This window comes from Pristis pectinata, chromosome 4, assembly GCF_009764475.1.
Source record: "Pristis pectinata isolate sPriPec2 chromosome 4, sPriPec2.1.pri, whole genome shotgun sequence".
Taxonomy (NCBI): Eukaryota; Metazoa; Chordata; class Chondrichthyes; order Rhinopristiformes; family Pristidae; genus Pristis; species Pristis pectinata.
The window spans coordinates 103,642,951-103,664,273 of record NC_067408.1 but is presented as its reverse complement, the minus strand read 5'-3'; the positions used below and the strand labels follow the sequence as shown (position 1 = coordinate 103,664,273).

General features: G+C 40.8%; 1 protein-coding gene across 1 annotated transcript in view; it reads left to right on the top strand.

Annotated features, from left to right (window-relative positions):
* Nucleotides 1-21,323, top strand: part of LOC127569686 (uromodulin-like 1) — a 99,475-nt gene that overhangs the window by 53,851 nt on the left and 24,301 nt on the right. The window contains exons 10-18 of the mRNA XM_052014486.1: nt 351-605; nt 2,656-2,768; nt 3,676-3,895; nt 6,940-7,080; nt 7,554-7,688; nt 9,527-9,784; nt 10,449-10,706; nt 14,525-14,782; nt 17,858-17,992. Of these exons, the coding sequence (XP_051870446.1) occupies nt 351-605; nt 2,656-2,768; nt 3,676-3,895; nt 6,940-7,080; nt 7,554-7,688; nt 9,527-9,784; nt 10,449-10,706; nt 14,525-14,782; nt 17,858-17,992 (1,773 nt within the window). The remainder of the gene's footprint in view (nt 1-350; nt 606-2,655; nt 2,769-3,675; nt 3,896-6,939; nt 7,081-7,553; nt 7,689-9,526; nt 9,785-10,448; nt 10,707-14,524; nt 14,783-17,857; nt 17,993-21,323) is intronic.

Below are 21,323 nucleotides of genomic sequence, written 5' to 3'. Positions count from 1 at the left end.
TCCCCTGATTTGACATGGTCAAACAAAGTCAGACTATATTCTTGGGAAACATCTTGTGACATTTTACTAAAGGCACCACATAAACATATATACTACAGTTATGGAAACCTATAGGGGGCAATTCTGCTTGTTATTGTCACCATCATCTACTATTTCTTCTGTATTTTATAAAGTTAACAGAAATTGGCACTGACTGCTCCTGACTCACACCTCTAACTTAATGTGGTTAGTAATCACCAGTCTTGAGTTATGTCTAAGCAGTGTAGTGATCAGCACTGTAATAGTGCACAGTGAAGGTGAATGGGACACAGATGTGTTCTTGTTGTGCTAACCCAATATGTTTTCAACAGCTCCTGTTTCAGTTACAAACCTGACGATCGTCAATGTCACCGGCGTCAGTTTCCAAGTCACTTGGGCACGAGATACAAGCAAGAACCAAACAGTCACAGTGCGGGTGCTGAGGGAGGATATCACAGTGAATGAAATAGAGACACAAGAAATGAATTGGACAGTGCCGGCTTTGGAGCCTGCGGTCCTATACACTGTGGAAGTCTACTGGCAATCTTGTGGAAACAACTTTACCAAAGAGATAAAAGTAAAAACAGGTAAAAGCATTGCCTGGGAAAACATTTGTAGGCTTGGTCACCACAATACCCTGCAGCTTGTCAGCTGACTGAAAGGAAGTCTGTTGAAATTGGCCATTTTTGTTCCGGGTATTCTTTCTCTAGTACTCTCTTATCTGTGAAGGATTGACTCTTGTCCATGTGAAGTTCCATGGATCAAATAGCCCTCTGCCGGTTCACTTAAAATGCAGGTTGTTCTATAATGTATCAAGCAGATCATTTCATTATGGAGAGCATCCTAGGTGGGCTGTTATTGCCCTTATCAGATGCCTTCATATACAACTTTCTAAAAAGATTAAGAATTTAACAATTAGAATTGGCTGAATATATTCTTACCACCCTCGGCATACAGAATAGAACTGATAAGTTAGTTCCATATCATTCACACCTAAAGACTGCACTGCTGTAAATGACTGGATCTGATTTTGTACTATTTGTCTGTAATGATACTCCCTCAATGTACTTTGCTGGGGAAATTACCTTCCTTTTAATTCGAGAAGGAGAAGTATTAAGGGGCTCCGCATCACTGAAAATGGATAAATTACTAGGCCTAGATGAAATACACGTCAGGCTATTGAAAGAAGTAAGGGAAGGAATGGCAGAGGCTCTGAATATAACTTTTCGATCGTTCCTGACTACAGCAGAAGTGCCAAAGAATTGGATGACTGCTAATGTTATACCATTGATTAACAATCAAAGTAGGCTGAGGAAGTAAATACAGGCCAGTTTGATTAACGATGATGATAGGACGATTATTGAATCCATTCAGAACAAAGCTTCATACATAAAGGCACAAATTAATCAGCTTGGATTTGTTAAATGAAGATTATATCTCATCTGATTGAATTAATTGAGAAGGTAAAAAGGATGGTTGATCAGAGCAGTGCAACTTTTTGTTTATGTGGATCTTAGCACAGCTAGCAGAGTATTGAAGAAAGTAACAGCCAATGGAATCCAAGGGAATGTGGCAAATTGGGTCCAAAACTAGCTTTGTGACAGGAAGCAAAGACTGATGTATTTGTGATTGAAAGGGTGTTGCCAGGCTCAGTCTACAGTCCCTTGCTTTTTGTAGTATGGATCAATGGATTAGACTCAAATGCAGGGGACATAAGAAAGAAGTTTGCAGATGTTACAAAGATTGGTCTCATGGTTGACAGTCAAAACCCAGGGAAGAGAGATTGAAAGTAATTGGTAGAAGCATTAAAGGAGAGATGAGGAAAATATCTTTCACCCAGGGGGTGGAAGGAATCTGGAACTTGTGGTTGACAGAGCAGTAGAGACAGAAACACTCATTGCACTCAAACAGTACTTGGATGTGTACTTGTAGAGCTGTGACATGCACGGCTGTCGGGTCAGTGCCAGATGGGATTGGGCTGGGTAGCTCTTTTTGACGAGTACAGGCATGACACCTTGTCTGTTATGTAAATTTTAGTAGATGAAGTAATTAAGTTGATGCAATAATGTTGAATTTGGCTTGTTGTGAGACTTTAGGAATAAACATTGTTTACCCTGCTTTCTCTGATACAAACTTTTGTTTACCATTAGTCTCTCCTCACCTCCAACTCTTTGTCGAACATACTGCAACTCAGGGTGACACAAGTTCACGGCTGACAAAAACGCCATTTTACTTGTTAATACAGCACAAATTTTTGGATTATAGCATAATCCAGCAGCACAGCTCATTGGTTGATGTAATGCAGCACTTTGGATGGCATGGTGCAGCTCATTGGCTGATGGAGTGGCACTCACTGACACAATGAGGCTGATTGGCTAACAGCTCAGTGCAACCCATTGGGTGACCAGAGGTGTCACTAAACTCTCCAGTTGGTATCAGGCATCATCTTTTAATCCAAGTTTATTAATTGGGATTTTTCACAACTGTTTAAACTGAGATAACCCAACTCAATCCAAAAAGCCCTAGTGCCAAAATTGGAGGGGATAACTGGTCACTTATGGATGGAATAAACAGTATTTGAGAATGGAAGTAATGACAGGATTTTAACTGAGTAAACACTTTCTAAATGCTTTGCAGCTGCACTGTTGTTGAATGGACAGGTGATAATCCAGAACTATAATTTCAGTGAAACTCTAAGCAACACCAGCAGCAGCCAATTTAGGAAATTCCTACAGCTCTGGCATCAAGAGGTAAGAAAGCTTGATACAAGCTATAACACATTTTTGGGAGTGGATGGAGTTGTGGAATGAACTGGTTCACTTATCTTTCATCTGAGGGAAATGTGTTTTAAGCCACTCTGGACTTCAAGAAGAAAGATCTTATGATGAGAATATTGTGGCAAATGAATCTGAGTGCCTTTTCTGTTTGCTGATGTGTGTATGAGAGTGAAATGCTTATGTGGTACTGGAATTGTAATCCAGAGATTTGAATTAAATCCCACCATTAATGCTTTCTTTTCTTCAGAATTGTCCTGCAGCCTTCAGGAATTAAAGGTCAATCTCCTTGACACGGTTTCTATCATTATGGAAGAAACATGATGGGAGCATTAAAGTTACAATGCATTTTGCTTTTTGTTGAACAATTTTATTGGTTATTTATCTCTGAAGTGAACAAAGGCTTTTGATTGCATGTGACTCTACACTCATTAATGACTGGTTGACTCTTAACAGTCTCCACAGTTCAGAGGGTATTTGACATAAATATCCATAGCTTGTGAATAAAGACATGAAAAGAAATATAGTTTGTGTTTTGTTTTGGAGGTGTGGGTGACATCAAAAAATCAGCACTTGTCTTCAGTTCTGAGTAATGGCCAGAGCCACACGAAAGCTAGAGTAGGTTCCCTTCCCTGAACTATAAGGGAAATCAGCTGGGATTTCACAAAACTCTTAATAGCTTTCATGATCCTTTTTTGATGGTATCCTGCAAATCACCGATTGAATCCACGATGCAACTTGAAGTATATGAAACTCTTGAACATCATGTACCTTTTTCCAAACTAGGTACTGAATGGGAACATCACACAGAAAAATCATACAATTACACACAATGAAGAAGTGGTGACTAGCTATGAAAGATCTTATAATTCTTTCTTTTCAGATTGAACGATCCCTTCCACCAACAATTCATCAATGGTACAAAAGTAGGAAAATTCTGGCCCGTATAAAATCTCTCAGCTATGGGAGCATTGTGGTGAACTTTGAAATTGTTATTGATCCGGGAATTCAGCTGAATATCTGGAATGCATCCTCTGCTTTGATCTCCTCTCTTTACAACAGCTCTGTCTTTGAATTCAATCACAACAGTACCTCTATTTCAGGTAGGTGAAGTCCTCAGATGATTGAACTTGGAGCCTATGTTCCTAGAAGGTAGAATGACCTTTTTTTACAATCTATGTTAAAGTACTCAATATGTAGCTATAGAACCGTACAGCACAGGAACAGGTCCTTCAGCCCATAATGTTGTGCTAACTTAATTAAACTAGTAACTAAATGCCTAACTAATCCATTCTGGCTACACAATGTCTATATCCCTCCATTCTCTACACATTCATGTGTAGAGCCTCTTAAACATCTCTAATGTATTTGCCTCAATAAACAAACTTGTCGTACACATTTCCTTTGAACTTACCCCCTCTCACCTTAAATGCATGCCCCCTACTGTTAGACATTTTGACTGTGGGGGAAAAAGACACCAGCTATCTACTCTATTTATACCTCTCGTAATCATATAAACTTCTATCAGCTGTTCCCTCAGCCTCCGCCACTCCAGAGAAAGCAACCCAAGTTTGTCCAAACTCTCCCCATAGCACATGCCCTCCAATCCAGGCAGCATCCTGGCAAACCTCTTCTGCACCTTCTCCAAAGCCTCCACATCCATCCTATAATGTGGCAACCAGAAATGAACACAATACTCAAGATGCAGCCTAATCAGAGTTTTATAAAGCTGCAGCATAATTTCCTGACTCTTGAATTTAAAGACTTGACTAATAAAGGCAAGCATGCCATATGCTGCCTTTACCACCCTATCAACTTGTGCAGCCACTTTCAGGGAGCTGTGGACTTGGGTCCTGCCAGGATGTGTCCCTTTACATTTGATCTCCCAAAGTGCAACACCTCGCACTTGGACAAATTAAACTCCATCTGCCATCTTCCTGCCCATATCTGCAACTGATCTATATCCCACTGTATCCTTTGGCAATTTTTACACTATCCACAATGCCACCGATCTTTGTATCGTCTGCGAGTTTACTAACCCACACATCCATGTTTTTATCCGAGTCATATATAAACAGCACTGGTCCCAGTACGGATCCCTGAGGAACACCATTAGTGGTGGACCTCCAGCAAGAATAAGTCCCATTGACCACTACCCTCTGTCTTCTATGGGTAAGCCACTTCTGAATCCAAATGGCCAAGTCCACCATGGAACCCATGCATCTTAATCTTCTGGATGCCTACCATGACGCACCTTGTCAAATACCCTATTAAAGTCCATGTAAATAACATCCACAGCTCTACCTTCATCAATTACCTTTGTCACCTCCTCGAAAAACTCAATCAAATTAGTAAGACGTGACCTGCCCTGCACAAAGCCATGCTGACTGTCCCTGATAGGCCATGTTTTTCCAAATGTTCATAAATCCTATCCCTAAAAATCCTTTTAATAGCTTCCATCCTACTGACATGAGACTCACTGGCCTGTAATTTCCAGGATTATCCCAATTTCCCTCCTTGAACAAAGGAACAACAATGGCTGCATGCCAGTCCTTGGGGACCTCGCCTGTTGTTAGAGAGGACACAAAGATCTTGGTCAAGGCCCCAGCAATCTCATCTCTTGCTTCTCTCAATAACTTGGGGTATATTCCATCAGGCCCTGGGGGTTTATCCACCTTAGCGTTCTTCAAGAGACCCAACACCACCTCTTTCTTTATCTCAAAATGCCCTAGCATATTAGCATTTTTCACACTGATCTTACTATCCTTCACATCCTTCTCCTGGTAAATACTGACACGAAATGCTCATTTAGGACTTCTCCCATATCATCCGCCTTCAAGCTCATGTTCCTCCTTTATCCTTGAGTGGTCTTACCCTCTCTGCAGTTAAACTCTTGCTCTTGATGAATGTATAGAATGGCTTGGGATTCAAGACTGCCTTGGTGTTGCAGTAACCCTGGGAGTAGATTAGGTTATCTGCCCTCTCAGTTGTAGCTGATGTGGCTGGCCTAGGAAATTTTGGAGCAAGTGCAATGTTCTTGCATCCCAAGACCAAAACTTAGAGGAAAGGCCATTCACTTTAATGACCTAATTTGCAAAATCTCTGTTCATTGGTCTTGGGTGTGGTTGCAATATGGATGGTAGGGGATTGCCATTTTTTAAAAATAATGCCAAATTCCACCTGGACCGTGCCTGCAATTCCATAAAGATTGGACTGAATTTTCCTAAAGAAAGGTAGAACTTGCTGTAAACAGCTCAGGCAACATCAGCAGAAAGCAAAACAGAATTATTGTTAAGAGTCAGACCTTTCATTTGAATTGGGAAAGTGAGTAACCAAGCTAGGTGTAAGCTGCAGAGAGGGTGGGGGAGGATGGAGAGGACAAAGGGAATATCTCTGATAGGATGAGGTCAGAGTTGCCATGGTGATTCCATTTTTACAGCGCCAATTGCTTAATAAATATGTTATTCCATTTATAATATTAACTCAATTTTTTCCCCAGCAGCACTTCCTTATGTGATGGGCATTTCCAGCATTCTCCTTTTGGCTTCAGGTTCAGCAGAATGTTCACCTGCATTTCACAGCTTTTTAATGCCCCCTTGTTTTTTCTCTCTCCCCCTTAAAGTTTTAAGAGAAAATGAAAGTCAATCTTTCCTGAACTTTTCACCTGAAGGCTAGTCTTGCGCTGGTGTTTGGTTCCTCAGGACGAATTGTCTCTGAAACTTTGGGTTCAGATGGCCATTCCTCAACTATGAATATAAGCAGTGAACTTGACAATAAAACATGATACTTGCCCATACGATCCAACCCTACCATGTGCGTCCAAGTGTGCAGTCATGGCATAGAAAAAGTGGTTTTGATTTTTGATTTATCTAATACTAGTGTTGGATTATTATTTTGAAAAAACCCTGATTTGTTTTTTTTTTCCATTTCTGCTGGAATTAACCTTGAATCTACCCTGATGAAACAAATTCATCTAGATTCCAGCATCTGCAGTCCTTTGTTTTTCTACCTTGATGACTGTTTCGTTACCTACCCTCCAAGACTGATGGATGGTTGCGATTGGTTGTGTCTGTGCTAGTCATGTTTAATTTGTATTGGTGATAAAATTCTATTGTATTAAGTTGCGTATAAATTGCTATCCCTTCAGATGTTAATGAATGCACCTCCCCTATTTACAATGATTGCTCGCCTCATGCAATGTGCAAAAACACTGAGGGATCCTACGTGTGCATCTGCAGCGACAGTTACAGAGATGTGAATCCAGCCTGGCCTGGTAGATCCTGTGAAGGTATGCCTCAAATTTAAACCATTTTTAAGGTGGGCCAGGGCACAGAATAATATTTGTAAGTAATAGGAAAAAGGTGGTCAAGGCTTGGCTCAGGGACACCTACAGTTTCCTCCCTTCAAGCCTTAATAATAGATCCCACAAAACCAAGTCCTGGTCTATTAGCCCTTGGATTTGCTCTTCTCTGGACTCGAGGTGTCCCGGTGTCCTCAAGCATTAAGTTGGTTAATCTGGTAATTACTTGGTCTGAGACATTAGATGTTTTTTTCCCAATAGACTTATCAATCATGACTACAGTGAAAAGATACATATACAATATATTACTTGGCCTCTATATTCATTTTGTCTATATTTCTTGCACCTCAATATATCAAACTGCTACCATCTGCAGTTCAAAAAGAAAACCCGCTATTGTCTTCCCAGTGCAATGATGGAAGGGTAAAATACAAAATTACTCATCTGTTTTATTTTGACAGAAAGTACTACCACTGTGCTAACTCCAGCAAGTGCTCAGGAACAATCTTCTACTGTATTTGCCTCTGCCATGATCACCTATGTGAATGGCCCTGAATTTCCAGCCAGCTTTCCATATTCAGAAACTCCTCACTGTGGTATGTGATCTTCATTGTATCTACTCAGTCTATAGTTTTATTGATACTGTGTGTTCCAATTGTTTGCTGTAACGGTTGGCTCTTTGGCCTAGATTTGAAGGTTGCAATCGTGTTTGAGTGCATTGTCAGGAAAATGCTCATTGTTTTCAATCTGTTTTAACAAAGGTAAGTTTAGAACCATGGACATTAATGTCAGAGTGCAGAAGCGAAATGCCAGATACAATGAGGTTTGGGGCATAGTAGGAGAGTGGAAGAGATTCACCACAAGTGTTGAAAGTGGAGCAGGCTTGAGATTCTGTCTGACATGACATCCCACTTCATGCTCATCTATTCTGTGATTCATACAGAATAGCATTTATTTTGTTGGATTTTAAATGAAAAATGGCTATGTGTGATTTGCTAGTAATGTAATAAGTACATTACTGTATACCTTTCTTGTTCAATTACATGTAAGTATAGGCAGATTTACTCTACGCAGATTCCTTGCTGCTGATTGGGGAGATGCAAACTCCTCATGCAGAAAGAGACTTAAACTGTAAATGAAGGAGGTTGTCACCAGCAGAAGTCCAGCAGAGACTCAATGATAACTCTAAGGTGGGAATCTGAGGGATTTGGTGGCTCCACATGTGTCTGGCACATTCTATTGTTGGGAAGAAGTGAGCCCCAAGCAGAAAAGCCAGTGACCTGTACCATTTGAAGGGTTGAAGAGAGCAGTAGCAAGCACACACCACCATCTCCCAGTGCCCCTCCAGGTCACATAACATTGATTTGGACATGTATTGATGTTTCATCTTTATTGGACAAATATCATGCAACTCCTTATCTAACAGTTCTTTGGGAGTGTACGATACAGACTGCAGAAACCACTGCCTGCTCTTGAACAGTAACAATATCCTTGCCTTGTTGGTGATATCTGCATCCTGGAAGAGACGACCCTGTTCTTCCTCTCCTTAATATTCAAGTTACTTGCCAGAGTAACCAAGATGATGCACCTGGTGTTATTGCTGTTTCTGAGCAAGAACAGCCTGGAGACTGTCCTGCCTCGTTACTCAAAGTGCTTCCAATGCCTTGGCTGTAAGTCTGTCACTGATGGCTCACCATGTGGGTTGGGAGAATTGTTGGTGTGCATCACACCCCATGCACTCAGCCACTCAATCCTGCTTCTTTAATCATGGAAAAGAAAGAGATCTGTATTTGTGTAACAAAATGCTCAGGGACCTTGCAACGTACCAATGAAGTTGGAAAACTTTTTGTAATTACTATCGTAATGTAAGGAGCAAAACAGCTTTTTTATTTGCACAAGATAAACCAAAAACATGATAAGAATTAGATGATCTGTTTTTGTGATGGCAGCAGAGGGATAAATATTGGACAGGCCACCCAGTTAATTCCATTAAACAGAGCCAATGAACCTTTTGCATCTACCTTCATCTAGAGAGCACCTCAGTGTACCTCCCCTGAAAGGTTGCATCTTCACCAGAGGAGCACCCCTACTGTTCTGGACTAGAGAACCATCCTGGACTTCTTTGCTCATGCCTATGGGTTGAGTCTTGAAGTGGGAGTGCTGTGAAGCAAGTCAAAGGCAACAATAAAGAGTTATTGCCTGAGAGTATTGTTCTGCAAAGAATTGCAGAACCATAGCATTATCAGTCTTTAAATGCTTTTAATTTAGACTAGTTCTCCAATGGTCACTTGAAATGACTAGAATTCCATACAACAATGTCTGCATTTTTTTCATGATAAATTACCTTCCTAATGAAACATACTTCTCTGTTTCTATCTGGATCTTGTAGGTATGTAGTGCTCATGTACTAACGTATTAACGCATTTTTGAACAGGTCCTTCCCCAGTTGTCAATTTGACCATTTCCAATGTTACCAGCAGAGGCTTTCAAGGCACATGGAGCACAGATACTGCTGAGGAGCAGGTATATATTGTTCAGGTGTTAAAAGACAAGAGCATAGTCAATGAGACAAAGACACAAGAAATGGAATGGAGCGTTTCGGGATTGGAAGCCAGCACAGAGTACCACATCAGTGTCATATCCAGAGCCTGTGAACAAGAGAGCATGCCCATTGAGCTGAACGTAATAACAGGTAAAACCACAGGGGTGAGAAATGCCACTAGTAATCTGGGCACCATCAGGCTCATTAGCTATTCCTTATTGAGTGTGAATTGGGAATCAAGTGGAGTTAATTTTTTAGGTGAAGAAGGGAAGTATACTTTGTTTCTTGACATATCTACTTGAGGGAATCTTACTATCACTGACCTTTATTATTTCCCTTGATGCGTTTTTGTGAATATTTGCTCCTTGATGGCGTTAAAATGGGGGATGTGAAGTAACCTCAGCCTTGTATGGTTGACCATTTAGCTGGGTTATACTGACTGATGTCTATCTCCTCTTCCCTTTCCTAGCCCTTTTTTTCCTTTCTCTCCTTGCCTTTGACCCATCCCCTGGTGGATCTGCTCTCCCCTCCCCCACCGCACCTGCCTATCACTATCTCTTACCTGCATCTACCTTTCACCACCCTGTGCCCACCCCACCTCCCCTCTTTTGTCCACCTATCACTGCTCTGCTTTTCTCTCCTATATATTGGGCTTCTCCTTTTCCTGTCTTCAGTCCTCAAGAAGGGTCCTGACCCAAAATGTTGACCACTTGCTTTTCTCCATGGATGCTGCCTGGCCTGCTGTGTTCCTCCAGCATCATTGTGTTTTTCATTTATACTGACTGATCATCTCTCTAATTTGTCTTTTTGACAGCTCCTTCTCCAGTCACTAACCTGACTGTCTTTGAGGTCACTGGCACCAGTTTCCTTGTGACTTGGACGACAGAGACCTATTACGAGCAGGCATTTATTGTGCAGCTCCTGAAGAATGATAGCATTGTGAATGAAACGGAGACCTTGGAATTGGAGTGGACCGTGTCAGGACTGGAGCCAGAGACTGAGTACACTTTGAGCATCGTCTGCAGAGCCCGTGAAGAAGACAGCACTGCCACAAAGCTGAGAGTGAAAACAGGTAAAAGTACAACAGCTGGAAAATGTTTCTGGGACTTTGTAATGGAGCTCTGTGTGAATGCAATGCAATAATACCCATGCGTTGGTAATGTGCTTTTCAATTCTTCAGTACAGATGAGCAAAAGCTTATCATCATTTCTGCTTCCATGGAAGATATGCCCATGATATTGCTGTTTGTTTATTGATATTTTATCAATATGGCAAGGTATCTGCTCTGAAATATTGCCACCAAGTTAGTAGTTTGTTGGGGCAAATCCAACTCTGAAGACTTGAGCATGATAATTTTGGTTGAAACTTCAGTGCAAGACTAAGGAAGAGACACTTATAAATGAGATATTAAACCAGGATCATATCAGCCCACTCAGGTATATGCCAGAAGGCAGTGATGCAGCATTTAGTGGTGCTGTCTCACAGCTCCAGGGACCCAGGTTCTATCCTGACCTCAGGTGCTGTCTGTGAGGGTTTTCGCGTTCTCGCTGACCTTGTGGGTTTCCTCCAATTGCTCTGGTTTCTTCCCACGTACCAAAACATTCCTGTAGATTAGTTGGCTGCTGTAAAACTACCCCATAGTATAGGTTAAGAGAAAAAGAATCAAAGGGGAGTTGATGGGCATGTGTGAAAGGGAATAAGGTACAGGGAAATAAAGAGAGGGAGAATCATATTATTCATACTGATGGGCCAAATTGCCGCCTCCTGCATCGTTGTAAGTGTAAGGTATGGGATGCGTATGGTATTTAAGGAGCACAGAAAATATTATGGCCAATGTTTATCTATCACATTTTGAAAACGGATTATAAGGTTCTTATCATGTTATTGTCTGTGATGGCTAGTTGTGCACAAACTGTGTGTTGCATTTTGTACAGACTATATTTCAGAAACACCTTACTGATTTTGAGAGTGTTTTGTGATGTTCTCCAAGGGAGGTGAATAGTGCTATATAAATGCAAGTTTGTTTTCTTGGTCAATGTTGGCTGAGATAACCTTCTAATTCTGACAAAGTTTGAAAAAAGACCTGCAAATTATGAATGGGCTGCCAAAAAATGAGACAGTGTCATCGTGACGTGATATATAATGTGATGGATGTCAATTTCTTTCATCTTCATTGAGTTTTGTCTTTTTAGACTTTAAAACTGCCAGTTGTTGTCAATATTGTAAGATCTCCATTTCCCATACTGGGGAACAAACATTTTTTACAGTATTCATTCAAGGAGCATGGGCTTCACAGGTTGGGCCGGCATTTAATTGCCCATCCCTAATTGCCTTGAGAACAGTTTACCTCTCTGCAGGGCAACCCTTGCAGATAATGCTTAAAAATTAAATATGTTCAAAGCATTTACGGCCAATGTTATTCTTAACCATAATTCAGTTTTTTGGAATTGTCCCATGACATGGTGGCACAGTAGTACAGCTGGTAGAGCTGTTGCCTCATAGCTCCAGTGACCCGGGTTCAATCCTGACTTCTGTCTGGAGTCTGCACGTTTCCCTGTAACTGCTCCGGATTCCTCCCATGCCTCAAAAAAGTGTGTGGGTTGGTAAGCTGATTGTCCACTGTAAATTGCATTGTGAGTGGTAGAATCTGGGGGGGAATTATTTGAAATATGGGGAAACATAGGTTGAGGGAAAATTAATGGGGGAATGGGATTGCTGTGTGAACTGGCATAAACTTGATGGGCCTAAATCTCCTCCTTCAATGTTGCAAGAAAACATACGATGGGTATAGCTCTCTATGATCTCAACAACTCCTATTTAATATTGCAAACTGTTGCTTGATGCCTCATGGTGGCAGCATCAAACAAAAATAGTTTCCAGGCTACAATAGGGAGATTACAATATTGTCGGCACAACATTGTGGGCCAAAGGACCTGTACTGTGCTGTAATGTTCTATTACTAAGGGCTTGGGCAAAGATAAGGTATAAGGATTGACTTGAAAGAGGAAAGAGAAGTAGAGATGCACGTTTTGGGGAGGGTGTTCTAGAACTTGGGACTTGGCATCTGAAAACAATCATGTTTGAAGAGGACAGATTTTTTTAAGGGTTGCAAGTCTGATGGTGACTGGAGATTGGAAGGAATGAGAGCACTGGGGGGTTTTGATTTGAGGTTTTTCTTATCTGGGAGTCCACATAGGTGAGCAAGCACAGGGGTCATGAATGTCTGAAAGAGTGCAAGGGCAGAGTTTTGGATGACTTAGTTTTCAGAGAGTACAACAAGGCACTAGGTAGGAATGTGTTGGAACAGTCAAGTCTGGAGGTGAGCAAGCTTTCATTACTTGTTGGCTAGGTTACCATTTGTTATTTCTTAACAGGCACCAGCTTTAATGGACCAGCTTCTACAGAAAGTTCAATTCAGTCCAGCACCAGAGTTATTTCTACAGTAGCCGTCTACCTGAACAACTCTACGTTCTCACCTGGTTTTCACTATTCGGAAGTTCCTCCATGCTGTATGTAATAGTTGTACCTTTACCCGCTGAATTCCTCCAGCAGCTTTTTTTTTGCTCCAGATCCCAGCATTTGTGGTCTCTTGTCTCTTTATCTTTACTCTACTACTGTACTTCTACATCAGTCCTGTGGGGTGCACTGCCTGAAAGAGTACCAAAAGCTGATTTGTTAATATATCACAAGAGAGAAGATAAGATAAATCACAATGTCAAAAAGGAAAGTAAATTTGCAGGGCTTTGGGGAAAGGAAAGGACTAATTGGATTTTTTTTTCAAAAAGCCAGTATAGGATGGATGGGCTGAATTTCCTCTTTCTGTGCAGTCAAATTTTATGAAAGCCAGTCATTGCTCACACAGCAACAATGGCTGAAGTAATTAGTAGTTTAATTTCCACAGGTTTCTCCTGATTTTTTTTTTCTACTGCACAGTCAAAAGCCATTTCTCCAGAAATTTCACCAAAGTTGAGACAATTAATCAAGAGAACCCCCAAGAAAATCTAATGCACACCGAACTTCAAACCCATTCAACGCAGTACATGGGTATCAATGGTGATGCTTATCCTAAAGTCCAGTTGTGAAATCCATTCATATAAATCACGTACTGACACTTGTCACCCTTTTAAGCTTCGAACTTCATCAGTATATGAAGGCTACACTCTTAGTCTCTTTCTCCACTTGTAAAACTTTACCCCAAATCTCTTGGCTCAAGCAATTGTTGGCAACTGTAAAGTACTGCTGTTTGTTGCCTGGGTTTCCATTAGAATCTGGACTTCAGGGTTGAGAAGACCAAGAGCTGATGACTTCATTTATTTAAATGCTGCTTGAGCACTCTGTTATGTAGAGGTCTTGGTCAGTAAAATTCTCTGAATTTTATACTGTCAAGTTGCAGAAACTCTCTGGTCAGAGAACCACTGATTACTTGCGTCTATCCCTCCCTCCCTCTCTCTCTTTGAATGGTCCATTCAACCATTCATGTATGAATCATATCATGAGAGAATCAAATCTCTGAAATATCTTCTGTTTTAAATATTGAGCCTCATTCTTTCTCAGTTATTGAACTTTGAAACTGGATTCCATTTCATTGCAACCTGTTATGTAAAACAGTTCTCTTCATCTCATCCTTGCCCCTGGCCAATTTGCATAAATCTGTTTCCTTTGGTTAATAACCCTCTTGCAGTGTTCTTATGCTGTCTGTAAAAACATTTGTCTAGAAATCAATAGGAAAGTAATTTTAGAGTAAGTACTAGTATAATTTAAACTAATAATTCTGTAGCGTGATTGCTTGACTGCATCCATGCCATGTATTAGTGTCCAAGAGTTCTCCCTTGGATAAGTACAGTTTGCAATTGTCTTGTGGTGACTCTTTTTATAACGTGTTTCCAACAGACCCTACCCCGGTGATAAATTTAACTGTTTCCAATGTGACCACTGGCAGTTTCCACCTGACATGGACAACAGACACTTACGAAGATCAGACGTTTAATGTTCAGGTGTTGAAGAATGAGAGCATTGTAACGGAAATGGAGACTACAGAGCTGGAATGGACAGTGTCTGGTTTGGAGCCTGAGACCAAGTATACTGTAAGCGTAGTCTCCAGAGCCTGTGAAGAGGAGAGTGCTGCCACAGAAATGAGTGTAAAAACAGGTAGAAGCAAAAGGACTGGGAAACTTAACTACTGGAGTACAGGGTGGGTGGAAGTTATGTTACAGCTATACAAACCCTGGTTAAACCCTACCTGGAGCACAATGTACACTTCTGGCTACTACACTCAAGCAAGGGTATACTAGTCCAGGGTGAAGATCAGCTTAGATTTACCAGAGTGATATCTGGGCTCCAAGGATTAAATGGGGACAAGAGATTGCATGAAGTTTGGTTGTATTACCTGGAATTTGGAAGGTGAAGGCGTTTGGTTGAATTTTACATGATAGACTGAATTTGAGAAATTGTTTTGCTGGCTGGGAGGGTCTAGAACAAGAAGTCATGATCTCAAAAATAAGAGACATCCTTTCAGGAATGGAAGGTAGGAAACACCTCAGCATGGTCCAAGCTTGAAATTCTTTTCTACAAATGGCCATCAATGCTAGGTCAATTGTTAACTCTAAATCTGTGATTAATAGATTTTTGTTAATCAAACATGTTAAGGCAGATAGGACAAGAACATTAAGGTTAAGTTTTCAGCCACTGAATAATGGAACAGGTTTGAGGCGCAAAATAGCTCACTCCTGTTTCTATACACAGAAAGTGCTGGAGGAACTCAGCAGGTCAGACAGCATCCACGGAGGGAAATAAACAGTCGATGTTTCGGGCCGAGACCCTTCATCAGGACTGGAAGGGAAGAGGGTAGAAGCCAGAATAAGACGGAAGTCACCACCTTATTCTGGCTTCTGCCCTCTTCCCTTCCAGTTCTGCTGAAGGGTCTTGGCCCGAAATGTCAGCTGTTTATTTCCCTCCATAGATGCTGCCTGACCTGCTGAGTTCCTCCAGCACTTTCTGTGTATTGCTCCAGATTCCAGCATCTGCAGAATCTCTTGTCTCCACTCCTGGAAGTGGGCAGATCATACTAGTTCTTAGATAATGCAGTAAATGCATCAAATCTATGTTTGACATTCAAACATCTGATGTGACCTTTCATAAAGGTTACATTGTTTTTAATGTTCTTTCAACCTTAATACCACTTCTTCTTTTGGATATTATTTTATTCAAAGTTCTTTGGTGTGACAATTTCTTGCATGATCAAGAACGGTGACATTGCCGTAAGGTTAAAAGGAAAAGACCATATCCAACCTCACAAAGTGACTTGTAAGAAGGGAAATATTTCTGAAGTTCAGTCATGAGTATAATGCAGGAAACACAGCAGTTACTTTGTACACAGTAAGCTCCCACAGGTATCAAAATTATAATGACCAGATGAGTTTACTTAGACACATTAGATTGAAGTGTAGCGGCTGCTACCACAATGCAAAAGTAAGACACTAGTCGATGAGTTGCAGAACAAAAACTGACTTATTTTCCCACCTTGCGTGGGCCTTTTAAGAGGAATGGTTCCCGCCCACCGAAAACGGAAATGACGTATGCACTACATCATCAAACTTTTCCCACGCGCAGGTTCTCTCCGTCGCTCGGGGAAGACTAAGGCCCAGCGCCATCTTGGGCCTTGCCGCTCTGACGACGCACGACCCGATCGCTGAGCTAGTTTGCTTGCTCGGACGGTGAGTCGCTACAGAAGTATAAATATTAGTCAGGATACCCGATAGAGCTCCAATGCTCTAAATTGAAATGGCATCATGGGAATATTCTATGTCTACTTGACAGAGAAAATATAAAACTCCTTTTAAGAACTCATCCAGAAGACGTTACCTCCAATTGTAAAACCTTCCCTGAGTAATGGACTGGAATGTCAGTCTAGATGTCCATGTTCAAGTTGCTGGAGTGTGACTTGAGCATGGGACTTCTTGGTTCAGGGATGAAACTGCCATCATCTAAGCCACAGCTGACATACAAGACGACTAAAGTAGCTTCAGACACAGATCCTGTTCAAAATGTGATTGAGGTTAATGCAAATTGATGATATAACTTGGATAGAGTCCTATAGCACAGACGCCCATTCAGCACTTGACATCTGTGCTATCCTATTTGAAAGACAGAACCAATTAGTCCCATAACCATGCACATTCTCTGCAGTGTATATCCACTCCCAAAAAAATTACATGAAATTGGAAAATTGCACACTAGCCAAAAAGAATGGAATCTTGCAGCAGTTTTCTCAAGGGAGATCCACACTTCTATTGAGAGCCAAATTGGCCCTGGCATCTACTGGATGAGGGGAGATTTTACTCCTCTGTCCTTAGGGAATGCTCAGCTTCCAGATGCAGAACATTGGAAAAGGGATGTAGACCTATGGGATCAGCTGCCTGGATCCACGATTCCTCACTGGCATTCCCCTACCATGCCTAGATGAACACGTGCCCTTTAACTGAATACCTCCATGATGATTTTCCCCTGATATTTGTGTTTGGAGAATTATAATCATTTTAAAACATTAATAGACATAATAACCTAACAAGGAAAAATCTTCATGGGTTTAAGTTATGGAGCAGCTATCAACTTGAGCCCTGTTCCTTCAAATGGGCTTTGTGCTGAAAAGAGAGCAGATATGAATGAAAATTATGACAGTAGAATAGTTATGATGGGAGACCCTTGGAGCCAAATTCCTCTTCATTGGGTAAAGGAAAATGAGGGATGAATGTGATACAGATATTGAAAAATCTAGATATGGAGCTGAGCAGATGATTAGGATCTGGACATTTGGCATGGAACAAGATGGTATGGGTTTGAGACCCCTGGATTTGGATGAAATGTTAATTTGCGATGGAGGTTGAAGGTAACCTTCCTTATGTACTCCCTGGGACCAGATGAGTTCAACAGTGGGGGTACCCTAGAAGCTGGGGTAGGGAGGAAATGAGGCAGAAGGTGTGGTGGGATTGCTTTCTCTGAGGGCTTGTGTACCAGGTGGACTAGTGAATGTAGATCAAAAATGAAATGTAATCAGTTATCTTTAGGGACCTAACGTTTTATCTCTGGGATGTATATTAGAGCAGATCTACAATAGGCCAATTTTAGTAAATTCATATGTCACTAATTAAAGTGTTTGATGGTAAACCTTCATTAAGTCTGCGTTTGTAACCCATGTTGAATTTACCTGTTTATTTTTGTTGACAGAAGCCCTCCTGGATGCTCTCAGTTATACATCCAGTTCGCAACAGTCTAGTACTGGGGTTGTGTCCACAATGACCATCTATCCAAACACTTCTGGATTCCCCCTGGGCTTTGCATATACAGAAGTTCCTCCATGCTGTAAGTGCTAAGCACTCGCTATTCTGACAACATTTCATTATTTTCCTGTATTGACACTGTAGCTCAAGATAACTTTTGGATACTGATGGGAGGCTTAATGGGGCACTATACTTTAACAATGTAACATGCTACAGTGTATTGAAATGGGTATTCTCAGCAATCCAAATCACCTGAGAGCAGCATTGGAAAATAGTGGGAATCGGGTAATTCATAGTAACCAAATAATTTCAAAGTGAAAAAAAACTGCCTGAAGAACTCAGTGGGTCAAGCAGCATCTGTGGAGGCAAAGGGATGGTTGACGTTTTGGGTCGAGACCCTGCATCAGGACAGACCTGAAATCTTTTTGACCATACCTTTGCCTCCACAGATGCTGTTTGACCATCTCTGTTCTTCCTGCACTTTTTTTTCTCTCATTCCAGCAACAAGAGTCTCTTGCATCTCCAAATAATTTCAACCTGCTTTGAAGCTATACTAATTGATTCAGTATCTGAAATGTGCTTCCTGACCACATTGTGTCTTGTGAACTCTGATTCAGAATTATCATCATGTATTTAAGTGCAGTGGAAAAAGTCCGCTATGAACATTTGCAATTAGTGCTGGAACTGCAAGCCACACGGTGAAAGCTACATTGAAAATTTCTACTATTGCACTAGATTCTTCAGGTTTTTTTTTGCCATATTTTTCACCTGGTCCATTTGTCTCTCAGTCAATCTTTGGTCACAAATTATTGTGATTACCTGCAGGGCAACCACCTCTAGTTCCCTTACTGTTCTCCATTTTATCTTGTTATTAACAGTCGTTTGGTTTTGAGCCTGTCACCTCTGGTTTCAAGTCCTTTATCCCACAACACTGCGCCAGCTCCAATATCTGGCTCTAAGCCCCATTTATTCCTATTTCCTCTCTGGAATGCTTGCTGGATGAAGGGTCTCGACCCAAAACATCAAGTGTCCATTTCCTTCCATTGATGCTGCTTGACCTGCTGAGTTCCTTCAGTGCTTTGTGTGTCTTCCTTTAATACTTATTTTTAGATGTAAACCATCTTAATAATTTCAAACTGGATTTTGTCCAATTCCATAATTTTTTGCAGGAGACCCAATTAGGCATTAGTGGTAAATGTAGCACACCAAAGACGGATACAATCCAATTTCTGGTTCTGACAAAAGGGGTCTTTGACCTGAAACATTAACTCTGTTTCGCTTTCCACAGATATTGGGTGCTTCCAGTATTTTCTGTTTGTTTCAGATTTTCAGCATGTGCATTTTTTAACTTCCAATTTCTAGGCAGAACTGCATTTAATATCATCACATCAAATACCAGTCTGTATTTTCCTATTAATAAAGTGCAAGTTTTACATGGATTTAAAGTTATGCTCAATAGAAATGTGCAGGATTAATTCTTTAAATGCCTTTGAGTTATTTTTATTTCAGAGATCTTCAACAGAACTTTTCTTTCCTTTGCAGTGATATTGTCCATAAAGATCGGTGTCTCTGAGGCAATTATACTTCACAAATAAATGGTTTATCTTGCAACAAAGGATTTTGATCTATCATGCTCATTTATTGAGTGCCTTACCACACCCCAGCTGAAAAGAAACATCCCCATAGCTAAACCTGCCCTCAATCAACAATTTGCCCTTCACAAAAAGAACTCTTGTCTAAAAATAGCTGACTTGCCTGTGAACCTAAATCCAACAGCTTTCTTCTAATCTAATGCTGGAGAGTTGCATGCTCGGTTTAATCAGGAAATAAGATTGTGCTGCACGAACAGGAAGACTTGTATTTATACAGCAACTTTCAAGAGTTTGGGAGATTCTGTAAATCGCTACAGCCAATGGAGTAATTCGACAAGAAAACAGGACTAGCACCTGGTCATTGTGATTGATGCAACTATAATATAAAACAAGTATGGAACCATTTGTGTAGGCAGATGGGACTAGTTTAGTTGGCTTTTAATTACCAGTTTAATTAGTTTAGCACAACATTATGGGCCGAAGGGCCTGTTCCTGTGCTGTACTGTTCTACAATCTTAACCACCTCTTTGCAGTCTCAGTCAGGGTGATATTGGTATTGTTATGCAATGGTTTTAGACCTCATGAATTCTGGTGGAACAATAGCTTTATAATTACTGTATTGAATTTTGGGAATCATGTATAAACATTACATTTTTTATTCATATACCACATGAGCATTGCTTTCAAAGAGAACATTTATTGCCTACACCAAATTTCCCCTGATCTGACTAGAATGCTGGAATCATTTGATGGGACCGTTAACAGTCAACTATCTTGCTGTTGGTCTGGTAGTTGGTTCATTATTGTCACATGTACTGAGATGCGGTGAAAAAAACTTTGTTTTGCATGCCATCCCTACAGATCATTTCAAAACATAAGTACATCAGGGTAGTATAATGAGAAAGCAATAACAGAATGCAGAATATCGTGTTAGATTTACAGAGAAATTGCAGTGCGGGTGGACAATAAGGTGCAAAGGCCATGCTGAGGTAGATTGTGAGGTCAAGATTTCATCTTTATCATACAAGAGGTCCACTCAAGAGTCTTCTAACAGCAGGATAGAAGCTGTCCTTGAGCCTGGTGGTGCATGCTTTCAAGCTTTTGTATCTTCTGCCTGATGAGATAATGTCTGGGGTGGGTGGGGTCTTTGATTATGTTCGCTGCTTTTCTGAGGCAGTGAGAAGTGTAGACATAGTCCATGGAGGGGAGGCTGGTCTTTGTGATGGATTGAGCTGTGTCCACAACTCTCTGCAATTTCTTGCGGTCACGGGCAGAGCAGTTGCCAAACCAAGCTGTGATGCATCTGGATAGCATGCTTTCTATGGTGCATCTATAAAAATAATTAGTGAAGATCAATGGGGACATACTGAATTTCCTTAGCCTTCTGAGGAAGTAGAGGCACTGGTGAGCTTTCTTGGCCATGGTCACAAATGGACAGACTGGGTCAGATCAGCAAATTTTCCTCCCTAAAGATTAACAAATTCAATGGATTTTTACAACTTCAATGGTTTGTTGGTCACTATTATTGATGCTGGGTTCCTCCACCCCCATCCCAGATTTATTTAATGGATGAGATCGAAATTCATCAGCTGCCATGATGGAATTTGGACTGCATCTTGAATTCATTAGTCTAGCTCTCTAGATCACTGACTCTGTAACATGATCACTATATTACAATACTACGTGCTTGCTTTTCTTTCATCACAATCATCTACTTCAAAATCACCTGCCTTGCAAAAAGAATTGATTTATACTTGCTAATTTATTACTGTAAAGTTTTTTAGTATTCTCCTCTTTGTGACTATTGACTGGCCGTCAATT